The sequence below is a fragment of the Nanorana parkeri genome, unplaced genomic scaffold, assembly GCF_000935625.1.
Source record: "Nanorana parkeri isolate BGI_ZX_2015 unplaced genomic scaffold, ASM93562v1 scaffold1226, whole genome shotgun sequence".
NCBI lineage: Eukaryota > Metazoa > Chordata > Amphibia > Anura > Dicroglossidae > Nanorana > Nanorana parkeri.
The window spans coordinates 188,558-203,640 of NW_017307494.1; the positions used below are offsets into that span (position 1 = coordinate 188,558).

Consider the following 15,083-nt stretch of genomic DNA (forward strand, 5'->3'; position numbering starts at 1 on the left):
TGTATGCACTCACCTTAAATGATGCCTCTTGATCTGATCATCCTCTTCTTTCATATAGTTTTCAGGAGTCCCTCCAGCTCTGGTGCCGGTCTCTGATCCAGCGCTGACTGCTCTCCAGCACTTCCTGTCCCGCGGGTGCACGCTGCCTCCATCGACTTACACTGTGTCTCTCCTCTTCTCCCGGCTAAAGATCTGAACTGCGCATGCACCGGGCCTATGATCTTTGTGGTCGCCCAAGAATCTTCAGATCTTTAGACGGGAGTGCGCGGCGGAGACTTTGCAAACACAAAGGAGGCTGTAATTATCCTCTAAATGTGACAAAGCTAATAAATGCATGTGAAACGGATACAGTGTTCACTATAGAAGTTCCTGGAAATAGTCAGATATCCTGCAATGAATGAATGTCAGCTGACACACTGCTGAGTCTCTCAGTTGACATTGCAGGATACACTGTGTACAGAATTAAAGGGTATGTCAGGGCAAAGTAAAAAAAACAAACATACACAGTACAGCTCTGAAAGAAAAGCATATTTCCCCATATTTTATCCCTTTTATAGACCTTTCAAGTACAGAAAAGTAGCTGTTGACCTGCACTGAAATGCGCTCAGTCACCAAGTTCTGTTTTGGGCTGACAGCACATGGATATGGAATTCAGGATCTTGTCTGTCCAATCAGGGAGCCAGCAGCATATTTTTTAGAAACCAGCTCCACTGGCAACAACCAGAACAAACCTCAAAAGTTGGGTACCAGCTGTAATTTTTAAGGAGTATTGGCAACGTGGCTCCTGGGATTTATCCAGGCTTGCCGTGCACTCTTTGTCTGATGTAGTGGTCTGATTGAATAGGTCTAAAATGTTTGGTCGTTTATAAACAGTGGGGTACACTGGGCAATTGATCGATTCATAAATGGCTAAAGTAGTATAACTTTTTTTTTTCTTTCAATCTTGAACCCAGTTCAGTCAAATATACATAGCCCAGCAAAAAACTTCTTTACATTTTTGCCCACTTACGGTCCTGTTTGCAAACAGGTCCAACTCTCTCGGCTTGGCTTCCCTGAACTTCCTGTCTAGTACAAGATTACAAGAGACCTCAAAGTCTCCAGCAGTTGTCCATCTATTAGCTTGGAGAAGGGAAGAGGGAGGACAGGGGAGCAGAGCGTAGAGGATTGGCTTGCCCTTGCTGTGGCTATGTGTGGAGACGCACATAGATTACTATTACACACAAGGGTGGCTCCATAGGACCCTGCAAGGAGAAAGAGCCACCCAAAACCAGGATATCAGAACCAGTGCTCAGGAGGCCAGCTGATTCTGTAGAAAACTAAAGCCTTTAAACATCAAGGAGCAGCATTCAGGGCCGGTGTAGACCTGAGCGATCCAGGCGCGTGTCCCGGGATCGCGCGGTCGTACACAATTGCAGACAGCGAGTGTTGTGCTGCCCCATTCATTTCAGTGGGGTACATGCCTAGTTACATAGTATTTGAGGTTGAATAAAGACACAGGTCCATCAAGGGTACATCTGTGTGGCAATCGCAGAAAAAAGGTACACGTACCTTTTTTTTTTTTTTGCGATTCATGACGTGCGGCTGTTTTAGCCACGATCTCGTTCGGATGCATTGGTGGAACCCGTGCGATCTGCCCGGTGCGACTCGGGTGCCATTAGAAAATCGTCAGTGATGGGCGACTCCGTGATCCGCTCCGTATTGTGCACAATTGCCGCGCAGTCACGGATCGCCCAGGTGTGCACCGGCCCTTATTGTAAGTGATCTGAAATAGCTTAAAAATCTTTTGACTTTAATATCGCCTTCAATTTATTTTTACTTTTTTAAAGACATTTTTGAACTTGAAAGTTGTTGGATTGCTGCAATCAAATGTTCATGGTCTCCCTGGGGAAATGCTTTCCTAGACTCCTCATTGATAGAATGGCTCCCAGATTTTCCGCTGTGTTTCCTAGATTCTGTCATTTTCTGCATCTAAGTTTAATTATTAGTGACATCAGTTGTTGATAACGTTTGAAGAATAATCTGTTTTGACCCAGTAGGAGTTTAGATGGGGTTAAATATTCTGGCTGACAATGAGAACAGTGTCTTATAGAATTGAGGGTTCCCAGTCCATAATCTCTCCCTTGACATCGGCTTTTACTGGAGGAATGAGGCGCGGATGCCATGTCTTAAGCAGAACTGAGTTCTTGGAAAGGAAGGCAGCCCAGACAGGCAGAAGTTCAGGGGAAACTGGCGGGAAGACTGTGATCCCAAACTTCTTACATGGATCGAGATATTCCAAAGAATGAGTCCAAATATTTCTAAATCAAGTATCTGGTTTGCTTTCTGATCCTTTAATCCTCTAGAACATAAACATATTAAAGGGTATCTATAGACAAAAACTAAAATAAATGTGTATTTCTATATTAAATTTCCATTAGCCAATATTAACAATGAGGCCCCTCAGATACTTACTGATGTGCTTAAAGTTATATATGCCCGATGCGTTCCGAGGCGGGGTGACACCCTATGCGGGTACCGGTACTACCGGGTGACACCCTGCAGTGACGTCATCGTGCATGCACAACTGTTACCTGCCGGCGCCCATCTTGGTGATGGAGGCTGGCAGAGAGAGGAGGGGATCTCACCCGGCTGGATGAGGTATGCCGCCGGGTCCCCACCTCTTTTGAGCAACTGTCGGGCTCTCGGTCCTTGACCGAGTGCCCGACTTTTCAGTGGGGGGTGACACCAAAATGACTTTGAGGTTGGGCGTAGAATTTTCATTAATAAAGCATGCAAATACTAATAAAGCTATGCAAAGTATAGTAACCCATAGCAGCCAGCGTCCATAGTGGCATGACACTGGTCACAGACCTCCTCTAGAGGGCGCCATCTTTAGCAGAGTCTCATCTTGGGGTTGGACTGCCGTGTCCGAGTTTCCTCATAATTCAGCCCCAGTGCTTTTTTTCTGTAATTCCCAGTGTGATACAAAGCTGCGATGTTTATGACATCCATAAACAGGATAATGCATGCAGTATGCTGAGGTTTGCTGCTGGCAACCAGATAATTAGAGTGAAACGAGGAGCTGGTACAATCTAAAGGAATAACGATAAAAGTACGGGTTGGGGTGGGGATAAAACAGGGCATTGATTAATAAATTCCCTTTTAATTATTAGCTTGGATTATTGTGTATGCCATATAAAGTGTCCTTTTGGATACACATTCCAGGGACCACAAATGCAATTAAAAGTCCTCCTGAGCTGGGATGCGAGTTCACAGCCTCGGGTTCTTATATAACTAGTGATTTAGGTCTCTCCGCAAATACAATGCATGCAGCTAGATAATGATATTAATTAATGCCTCCTGGAAACTAAAAAAAAATGAAAAGAATTGTAATTAAGGTTCTAGATCCCATTACACGCTGAAATATCTTTCCTGTAAAGTAGGTCACCTTAAATCTGAATTGAAAATCGGATGCTGTGCTGGCTTATGTGGGTAAAGAAAAGCGAATTGGTGCATGTGATGTAACCTACAGCAGTCCGCTATCAAACGCTGATCTGTTATAAACTGAATTTGAAAGTTTTTGGTATGTACATGTGACTGTAGTCCTCTTACTCAAAATGTGTGCAATCCCATCCCACTCCCTTGTCTGTAATCTGGTGATCTGGGAACCCCTGCTTGTGAAGACCTGTTCCCGAACACACCCACCCACTGCAGGGTACTTGCTGTGTCTCTAATACTTGAAATGTGTACAATCCCATCCCACTCCCTTGTCAGTAATCCGCTGGTCTGGAAACCCCTGCTTGTGGAAAACCTATTCCAAACACACCCACTGTAGGGTACTTGTTGTCTCTCCAATGCTTGAAATGCGTACAATCCCATTCCATTCTCTTGTCAGTAATCTGGTGATCTGAGAACCCCAGCTTGTAAAGACCTATTCCCAAACATACCCAATGTGGGGAACTTGCTGTCTTTCCAATACTTGTAATGCGTACAATCCCATCCCACCCCATTGTCAGTGATCTGAGAACCCCAATTTAAGACCTATTCCCAAACATACCCGATGTGGGGTACTTGCTGTCTTTCCAATACTGGAAATGCGCACAAGCCCATCCCACCCTACCCTACCCTACCCCACCCCACCCCATTGTCAGTAATCTGGGAACCCCTGCTTGTAAATATCTGTTCCAGTCAAAGTTTATAGGGTATGGAAAAAGTTTCCTGCTGGTGTAGTGGCAGAAGCGCCCTTGGATTAGTGTGACTGTTGTAAAGCGTAGATGGTCTCAAATATCCAAACTTTGCTAATATTCTTACAAAGATTAGCTTTATTGTGGTTACACACCCATAAATGTATTCCAGTTAATCATTCAATCAATGCTGGCCATGCCTGCTCCCCCCAACGTCCCAATGTGTTTCAGGGACAGCACTACTCCCTCTCCCACCTTCATCAGGGCTTGAAACCATAATGTTGGGACTTAGCAGATCTTAATTATTGAAACCCAAGTCCCCACATTGTGGTTTCAAGCCCTGATGAGGGGGAGTGTTGTTCCCCCGAAACACGTTGACTGTTTTTCCTTTGTGATTGAATATTCAAAGACTCTTTGATCTTTTTCACCCGTTTGGTCTGACACCCATTCAGTATGTCTACACTCTAAGCTTCTTCTGGTTACCCTACCAAGGGAGACTGGTTATGCTGTTGGAGCCACCTTACCAGAGTCAGTGAGCTTGCTTGGAAGTTTGGTGCATTTTGACTTTTGAATGCGCATTAAGATCCCAGACCCAAGCCATTTTCCACCGCCATGTGCGTCGGCGTCACAACATGATGTGTCGAAAGAAGAATAAAACCCATTTAAACAGAACGCAGGCATTGACTTTGAGCTGTACCATTTCAGTATGTTATATAAAAGTATGAAAGTTGTGGATCTCATACGTAAATATATAAAAAATGATGCTGGTTGCCTGCAGCAAACATTGAGATTCCTGGTATAATTTCCCTATACTACACTGCAGATGAGAACTTTAGATAGACTTGTGGTTGACTTACCTGATTAATATAAGTAAATTAGCGTCAGGAAATGCATACTTGCATAGAACCGGGGGAACGCACAGTATTGTGACAGGATTGTTACTGTCAGCTGGAATGGGAAAGGCATAAATATAACCACTGGCTAGAATAGCCACAAACATTCGTAGAGGAAACAGGAAAGTTACTATCCTTCTGTCAGCAGCTTCTGAGAGTTTGGCCCGGTGTCAGGTTATTGTCTGAAATTACTTTATTACACTATGAAAGTCTGTGAAATAGCCGTGTCCTTATGTGCATCCGTGTTTTCTTTTTTTACATAGTAGATGCACACACGCATAGTTAAAAAAAGAAAGAGGTACTCACAGATCTTAAATCTTGACCAAGCCTTACTCAAGACTGTGCCCCACTGAAATGTTGTACACTTAGGGGCCGATTTGATAAATATCACACTCATCCATACATTGGGTGAAAGTCATTCACTTAGCATTCCCTCCACTAGATGGATCAAAGGAATTTCCTGTCTTCCCTGTCTTCATCTAGTAGCGGGAATGCTGTGCGAATGGCTTTCGCCCAATGTATGAATTGAGTGGGAGATGTATAAATCTGCCCCTGTATAAAAGCTGCTTTGAATGGTAGACTGTGATATTTCTTCAAGACCTGTGAGACCCCCTTCTGTATTGGTGGTTTTCTGCACTGCACCCAGGCTTCTATCACCTTATCATGCGGTAGGTAGGTTGATTGGTAGATGGAAGGGTAGGTAGATAGGTAGGTTTGTGATTTCAGTTCAGCAGACTGGAAGTCGCAAGGACACAGCGTTTCCTGCTAGATCAATAGGTACTTTCTGAAACTGAAAACTGATACAGGCAGCACATCTAAGGACTGATAAGCTGGAATATATTACATATTTGTTCTTAAGTCTTAAGTTTAGATATCTTTTATCTAATAGAATATAATCACTCCTTTTCCTTCCTCAGCCATATCCTAGCTTTGATGTAGTGGTGGGGCCTCCATGGACAAATCGTCTGGAAAGCTATACTAGCAGCAGTATAGCAATCAGTACGGTGACTCTGGAAGGTGTTTGGTGATGACCCATACAGTATAAGAAGGGATATCCTGGCCCAGATGTGCAGGGAGTGCATGTGAGACACTCAGATTCACGGCTGACTGTTCTAAAGTGATTTGATTGCATTTTTTGGGTTACCGCTATCATTGCTGTCTGTGCGATCTTGGGAAAAGGCAAGCAGAAAATTCAGTCATAAATATGTAAAAAGGAAAACGATTTACTGTGTCTGGATGCGCCTCTGAGAAGAAACATTCATTTTTCATTCATTTTAGGCCTGTAGCACAAAACGCAGCTTGTCCCAGGAACGGTCCTGATACTAGAGATTCTGAAGTATCACGCCTATCGCAAACGCTGCAGTTCTGTTAGTTGGTGAATCCTCCTTATCCGTTCTCATCCTCATCAATGATGTTGCCGTAGGTGACAGTTGCATGATCGCACTTTCTCAGGTAGCTAGCATTTTCATAAGGCCAGCAATGGCAGCCGCCACCTTCCTCCTATGACGGATTATGGGTGGCTTTATCATCAGCTTATTTGTGACTTTCACGACTCGTTCACACTTGTGCATTGTGGCCGTGTGCATGTGAATGCATGTTGCCGCAAAGCATGGCAGTGCAACTGCTCTATATGCAGTGTGTTGGGTGGCATTCATTATGAATGGTACCCCAATGCATTGTACAGTAGAGCTCAATGCACAACACAATGAAGTGTATCACAATGTATATACCATGTGTTGTGGTGGGCTGTGTTGCTACAAAAAGGGTCATGTATGGTGTTTTTTATCTATTGTGGTGCATTGACAGCCACTTTTTATGACTGGACTGCCTTAAAGCAATGCATATTGATCCGTGCCATAATGTGCATTAACATGTGTGCAATAACACACCTCAAATATGAATGGGCACTCAGTGGGAAGGCACTGCTACAGCTTACAGTGTGCAAAGATGGAAACCACAAATGCACCTAACCTGGCATTAAGAATTCTACTTTTAATTTTAACCTTGACTGAAGGATCCCTATAAAAAAAACGGTGGACAGTCCCGAAAAAAATTGGATGTATATGGGATGTCACTCATTAGAAGTCATTCCTCTTCCTGTGATTAATGCATTTAATGATAGGCCATCTCCGGCTGAGACGTTTGCCTTGAGTTTTCTCCTGCATTGAGTTCTTTCTGGTTTCGAAGTGTTTCTTTGTTGTCATTACAAAGCCAGGGGAATCGGTCTTTTGTCTGAGTCAGCAGGATGGGAGTCAAACGCTTGGCGTGAGCGAGCTTTTGGACTGCTGAGTGGGGTGAGCCTTTCTAGAACCAGCAACCAAACGAGTCTGTCTCTCATCTCTTTGTTCCTCAGTGGGGGAGATTTACTGTGAAGAGCCATTCTGAGGGCGGAGAGTTTATTAATGGTGAATTAAGCACGTAAAGCGGGCATGGCTGGGGATAAAACATGTTGATTTATCTGTTGCCGCACTTCTGGCACGTGCGTCTTATGTATGTAGATGGATGTCTCGTTGGTTAGAGAAAAAGCTGCCAATGCTGACCTGTTCAAAAAGTGCTATTTGCCTTGCTGTCATGCTGGCCATCTTGATTTAGTACATTGAGTCACAATGGTAGCCCTGATATTTCTCTCAGGAAAGGTTTGCTTTAAAGGAAACTTTCATTTTTACTGAGAAACTCAATAGCACACCACCCTATCCCTTAAAACTAACCAAACATACAACCCCTCATCCAGATGTTTGCTTACCTCCCCATGACAGCTGCACCCTTCGAAATCTCCAGGCTACTTAGGTACTCCCCATAGACGTTAATGGAAGTGCAGGGGTATGGTTGCAATCAAGTCTATGGAGATTGACTGTTCAATGCCGGACTTTGACAACCACCACTTGACCAATGCCTTGGCATTAGTCACATGGCCATATGCTAGATCTTTCCTAGAGTGCTCTGTTTGAGGCACAATGGATGTTTTCAGGTCCTTCGTAAACATTTTTGTATATATTAGAAGATAAATATTACAATAAGTGAGCCTTTGCTTTAGAGCTGTGGTTCTCAACTGGTGGGGTGTGAGCCAATACTGGGTCGCAACCCTATGTTCAGTGGGTCCCCACGTGCCTTCCACCGCTAGGTGAGAGGCCCCTCAACTTCCCCCTAGTGCAGCACTGTCCGTTCTCGCACTGAGCAGCTATTCAAAATATGCTGCCCTGCGTGTCAGCTTGAGGTGGGGGTATGGCAGCAAGGGAGCTCCATCCATACGCGCATGCTCCCTGGTGTGCCCTGTAGAGGTGCATGGACTAGAGTGGCATCACATTCTGGCTCCCAGCACCTCTACAGGGCGCGCAAGGGGGCTGTACAAGCAATGCACATATAGAAGGAGCTACATCACAGCACAGCAGCCCACACTGGACCCCAGGCCGAGAATCCACTCCAGTTCTTGTTAGGTAGGGAGACTGGGTGGATCTTAAAAAAACAAAAGAGTGTGTATGTGTGTGTGTGAGATTGTGGTTGTGTGCATCTGTCAGTGTTTTTGAGGGCCTGTCCACACTAGCACAGAGCGTTAATCTCACAATCCTGTGCGATTAACGCACTTTACCATGCAATCACAGCTACCACGTGTTTTGGTGTGGGAGATGCGTTGCATTCCCATTCATTTAAATGGTCAACGCAAACGCACCTCCTGCTCAGTTTTCGATCGCCCACATTGCAACACGCAATAGCGCAATGCCGTGTGCTCCAGTGCGGTGTGCCATGGGTCGCGACTTAATGACCAAGGATAAATGTGGGTCCTGAGGTCCGCTTTAAGCTGGCTGTGCACTAGGCAGAGGACCTCCTTATGGTAAATAAGTCAGCGATTAAATTGTAAAGTGTCTTCCTTTAAATTTGTGTTTAGCATTTGGCCAAATATATGAACTATTCTCAATTTGTCTTTTTCCCTACAGGGCAGCGATAGACGAGGTGGAAACAGATGTGGTGGAAATTGAAGCCAAACTTGACAAGGTGAGGAATACATTGTGTGTACCGAGCACTTCAAGGTCGCAGTTGTCACACGCAGCCTGACTGCCCTTCTAGCCTGTATCCCGCATCTCCCGGCGCAAGAGTAGGTGACCTCATCCCTCTGCTCTACATCCTTAATGCAGACACACTGTTACCACTGACAGACAGCCGGGACACAACATCTGCAGCCATTGAGCTGGAAACATTCCTCAAAGTGTTTTCCATGGAGCTGTAGAGCATTTCAGACATTTGTGCTGAGGGAGCATTCTCCGGGTTGTATGCATCCCCACACAGTCATATCTCCACGTATTGCAGATCTGGAGCAGACCTGCTGCCCGTCTGGACACCAGATGAGGAGGAAACCGTTCCCACGTCTGCACACGAGACACCCACATTTACTGGATCTGACACGCAGACATCTAAATAAAAGCCATGGGGCTGCTAGAGCCCATATAGGAAACAACATTCCCGCATGGAAGAAATATTAAAGGAGAAGTTTGGAAGTTTGTGTGTGTGCAATGAGGAGCACCTTGAGTGAAGAGTCCAATAGGGAATACATTTGGTTTCAAACTATATGTGTAGTAGTTTTAACAAGTTCAGCCAACTTATTCCGGGGGTTTGGGACCTTCCCTTCAGGGCATCTAGTGATAACAGCGGGAGCGGGTGCTATGTGGAACCACTCCGGAGCCCATTTCAGGATCTGTGTTGCCCCAAGGTGAGACATTCGAGGATAAGCTCACCTTTAATAAGTGCACCCAGCATTGAAAGAGTTACTTGATCTGCACCCAGTCCAATTTGTGGTTTACTGGCAGCCTTGGTGAGTCAGTGCATTTTTGTTTCCATCCTCACTGCATGTGTGTTTACATAACCTTGCTTGTCATCCCTTGGCTGCCATCAACCACAGCAGTCACTTTACTTCTACAAGCCTAAGGTGAAGGGTTGCAGCAGGGACAGGTTGATCGTTCATCAGTCTTCTCCATGAAGTATCCGGTAATAACTACTTCTTCTCTTTTTCCCTCTTTTTGTTGTCAGTTGGTAAAACTATGCAGCGGAATGTTAGAAGCCGGGAAAACCTACCTTACCACCAACAAGCACTTTGTGAGCGGCATCCGAGATTTAGCCCATCAGTGCAAAAAAGATGAGATGATCTCGGTAAGTTTCAGAGCTATAGATAACTGAGACTGAGGAGGATGATTTATTGCTTTGCTAGAGTTTTACAGCATTTCCTCAGAAGTTGAAGGTTTCTTTCTTTTATCTAAGTTGTCTCTTATGACGGGTGTTTACAGAAAAAGGTGTTTTGCAGGAAGGACACCATTATATATATCAGGGGTGGACAAATTATTATGAAATTCAAGAGCCAGTCTGTCCAGTCCAGGAACAAGGTTCATTGATAACTAGAGAAAAGTTCAGAAGTTAGGCGCCAGCTGTCTCTTTTTTAAGGAGCACTGGCGACCTGGCTTCTGGGCTTTGTCCAGTTCTGATATACTGTGGTGTGTGCAGGGCATGATGCCAGGCATCGTAAACAAGAACTCAAAGAAATAACCCTTGTAGTGGGGCTACCCCTGCACTGCAAGGACTACCTGCTTGTTTTGTTCTAGGGTACAGAATACAGAAGATATACTCACCTGATCCTCGGCCCTGAGGTGGTCAGCACTCACCTCTCTCCCCCTCTGCTCCTGCTGTCCCTCAGGGGGGTGCGGCATGCACCCGGATGATACCATTGGAGGGGTGACACCAAAATGACTGTCGCACCCCCTCAAAAAAGTCGGGCACTCGGTCATGGACCGAGAGCACGACAGTGTCAGGAGAGGACCCAGCGGCATACCTCATCCCGCTGGGTGAACGTCCCCTCCTCTCTCTGCCGGCGTCCATCACCAAGATGGCCACCGGCAGGGGTCAATTAGATGATCTGCGTGCGTGATGACGTCATGAGTATGCGCAATGGCGTCATGCGTTTGCGCAATGACGTCACTGAGAGGTGTCACTCGGTCTCTGCTCCGGGTCACACCCGGCCTTGTGATGCACCTGGACCTGCATTAGATGTGATGAAGTCACAGGTCCTTAGACTGCCCGGGGAAGAAGAGGCTGCGGGGACCGATTTAGCAGCCGGGCGGGATCTCGGATCATGTGAATATATCTCCTTTAATCAGGCCCCTAGACCAAAATGGTAGTTAACCTTTGCAGTGCGAGGGTAATTCCACTGCAAGTGTTATCTTTGTTAATTCCTGGAGTTCTTCTTTAAATCTTTGAATCATATAGCTGCTACCTGATGGATCATTCAGTGTTTGTATGGCGCTTACCTATTTAACTTCTATCTAAGGTCTGTTGCAACTTAACCAATCAGCGATATACTATACAAAAGAATAATGTTGGCAACTCATCTGTTTCAAATTTTTTTTTTTTTTCAGGAGTGTCTGGACAAATTTGGGGATAGCCTGCAGGAAATGGTTAACTATCACATGGTAGGAGCATGCCTAAAAGTCCTAAAACCTATAAAATGTACTCTAGTGTGCATACACTGTCTCCTTTTTGACTGCTATGTACATGACAATGGTTCTGGTAAATACTAGAGCAGGTTTAAAGGTGAAGTAAAACTGTGTCTATCCTGTGTAGTAACATAAATCTTCAGTGATCTTCAGTAATCCATATCAGGACCTGTGTTCCTACATTACTCTGATCCTGAGATCTGTCCAGGGTAATGTGGTGGCTCCTATACAGAACCATTGTGGTCCTACAATAGGCGACTGCAGTCTGTGTCTAAGAACAAAAAAAAAAAGTAACATTAATCCCAACAACGTCAGATCACTAGTAAGCAATATCAGGACCTGTGTTCCTACATTCCTTGGAAGACTGAGATCTGTCCAGGGTATTGTGGCGGCTCCTATATTGAACCATTGTGGCCCTACAATAGGCGGCTGCAATCGGCTTTCTAGGTTGGCGGGGTCGTGGATGGTGTGTATGTGTCTCCTAGATTTCTCACCTACACATGATGAGCGGCTCCCAGATTTGTGTCAGTTGTGTTGGAAACAAACTTTTTGTGTCCTGGAACCCAGAGGCTTTGTATAGTTTTGGGTGGGATCAACCTTCCATTCCTTGGTCCATATCTTGTTTGTTAGCCAGACCTCATTAGTCTTAGCTGTCCACAGACTTTTATATATGTGAGCTGACTGAGGCTCAGGACTCTTGCTCTGCTATGGGAGCCTGCTGCTGGGTGAAAAGGCTGCCTGCAGACAGAACACTAAGCGGTACACATGCAGGTGGTTGTTTTGGGGGGAACTCATTAGGGGGCACCCTGATAGTCGGGAACTAGCCTGAGTTTAGTTAGTGGATCAAACGAGCAGATGTTTTGTATGTTTTATGCTAAGTCCTTGCTGTACAAAGTCTTCCTTCATTGAACTGTATTTGTTTACTACCTCGCTGAATAAAAGTTCAGGACAAACCTGCTTGGACTGTTCCTGGGTGTCCCTGTCTCGAGCATGGTTCACCACTGCCAACGCCAGTTGAGCCTGTCACCTTTACAAGAGTTAGACTCACTATAAAGCAAAACACTAGGTCAGCCTCCTACATGTTGTTTATATTCAATATTAGAAGGCTAGAGTTAATACAGGGAAGGATGTTCAAGGAGAGAGCAACTGGGACTGCTTCAGTGCTACTGCTGTGAAATTTGAAGATTAATTACTACACAGTGCCTGTAGCTATAAATGTTAGTGAGGGCTTATTTTAAAGCTCATTTACTGCTTGTAGAAGGTGAATACCTAATTGTCCATTGCTTGGCCAAAGATTCATGTTACGCCCTATTCTGATCTCAAGTCTACACCTTTGGTGAAATTTACACTTGCTATCTAAACACTACAATGTGTCACAGTGATTACTATGGTCACAGCAATACTAGTGGATAAAATAGTATAAGATTGGAAATGTCACGTGACAAAAGCTTTGGCGCCTCTTTCCAATGTGCGTTATTACTGCAAAGGAAGCCTTTGCACCAAAATGAAGTAGTTCAGCTGGTAGGACATCTCCATAGCCACCAGTCTGCTCCTCAACGTGTGTATTTTCAGCGCTCCCCGAGGGTTGTAGTACATTGATAGCTGAAAATGACCTTTAGCTGGCATTTAAGATTTCCAAATTTTTTTTCCTCAACTGTGACTGGGGTGAATCGGGCAAGTAGAACCGTGCGCTGTGCTTATTTAAAGCACTCATCTCATTTGCCTGTTGAGACTGGATTATTCCAGAGATTGCCGAGCACATCTGCTCGCCCGGCTGGGTGTTGCATAATCTCCCGGTGACGGGGTGCCAGATGTTGCAGAATTCGCAGCCCAGGAAATGAGAGAAAACCATGTCATCTCTTTCCAGTTTTTCCCCCTGAATCAGACAAGTGACAGTTTTAAGGGGGGCAGAGAGCTGTTCGGAGATAAGTCTCTTGGCTCCCAGTGGAAAAGGATGATCTTTTAGAAAATTAAGCTTGCTGCGTGGGTGATTAGCACAGGGTTTTCAGGCAGACAGCTATGCAAAAGCCTTAGCACCTATAAATAGTGACATTTGAGGGGCCTGATAGCTTTATTAATTAAGCAATAATATTAATAAATTCTACCCAAGCAGTCAGAAAGAAGAAAGTACACACTTCAGGGTAAATGGAAGAAAAAACATAAAACATTTTCTCCAAAATGTCCAGGTAGTATTGGAATAGCTGTATAGTGTGTAGTAGGATTGTATTATGGCCATATCCAGTGGTCCGGTCATGCTGTAGGTGTAGAATTCTATATCTGTATAGTGTGTCATAGGATTGTATTATGGCCATGTCCAGTGATCAGGTCATGTTGGGGGGTATAGTATTCTATATCTGTATCGTGTGTAGTAGGATTGTATTATGGCCATGTCCAGTAATCAGGTCATGTTGAGGTGTAGTAGTCTATATCTGTATAGTGTGTAGTAGGATTGCATTATGGCCATGTCCAGTGGTCAGGTCATGTTGGTGGGGTGGAATTCTATATCTGTATAGTGTGTAGTAGGATTGTATTATGGCCGTGTCCAGTGGTCAGGTCATGTTGGGGGTGTGGAATTCTATATCTGTATAGTGTGTAGTAGGATTGCATCATGGCCGTGTCCAGTGGTCAGGTCATGTTGGGGGTGTAGAATTCTATATCTGTATAGTGTGTAGTAGGATTGCATTATGCCCATGCCCAGTGGACAGGTCATGTAGGAAGTGTAGTATTCCATATCTCTATAGTATGTAGTATGGTTGTATTTTGGCCATGTGAATTGATTGAACATGAAAAAATCCTGCTTCCTGTTGCTTTGGTGCACTGCATTGCATGATACTGCAGAGGTAGCTGTTTTGTATTGGATCATAAACACTGTATTGTGATTGTGTCCAGATGTCAGATGGCGCTGGATGGTGTAATATACAGCACAATATCCTTTGATACATTTGAACTTCTAATGTACTGTCCTCCGCCCCCAAACTCCTCCTTCCTCCCGTACAACTTTAACTGATCTGTGCCAGATCCAAAGCGATGCTGCCCACCAATCTGTACAAGTTTTAAAAAGTTTCTAGAGGAAGGGGAAATTGTTTTTGGCAGAAGAAACATACAAAGTCTCTTTTTTACTTTTTTTAATGTAACATTTAGTTCAGCTTTGACGACAGCAGCAAGGCTTGGTCAAGAACACACCCCAGAATGCTGATTGGATAAGTAAAGGGAAGCAACACATTGATGAGGTCATTCCTGTAAATTCTTCCCCCTGTCAGCGAGGTCCCTGTCAGTACATGTGGGCTACCTCAGAGCCTAATTGCCTTGTAGTGCCATTGTAACATTTTTATAGGGGATGAAAAAAAATGTAATGAATGAATAATTGTTAGTGTTTTTTGTCATATGTGTCTGGTGTCTAAGCTTTAATGTGTATGTGTCATTATTATCAGAATTCCATCTGTAGTGCTTAACCCCAAAGGAGCCACTGGAAATATACCCAGGTCATCTATAGCCTGTCTAGGGATTGTAGCAACCTGCTGCCCCTCTAGCATTACCTGCCCTCTTCTAGTGAC

General features: G+C 44.6%; 1 protein-coding gene across 3 annotated transcripts in view; it reads left to right on the forward strand.

Annotated features, from left to right (window-relative positions):
• The window catches only part of ACAP3 (ArfGAP with coiled-coil, ankyrin repeat and PH domains 3), a 160,452-nt gene that overhangs the window by 69,349 nt on the left and 76,020 nt on the right, over window positions 1-15,083 (forward strand). For all 3 annotated transcript variants that reach the window (XM_018568682.1, XM_018568683.1, XM_018568684.1), the window contains exons 2-4: window positions 8,989-9,046; window positions 10,076-10,195; window positions 11,452-11,505. In XM_018568682.1, the coding sequence (XP_018424184.1) occupies window positions 8,989-9,046; window positions 10,076-10,195; window positions 11,452-11,505 (232 nt within the window). The remainder of the gene's footprint in view (window positions 1-8,988; window positions 9,047-10,075; window positions 10,196-11,451; window positions 11,506-15,083) is intronic.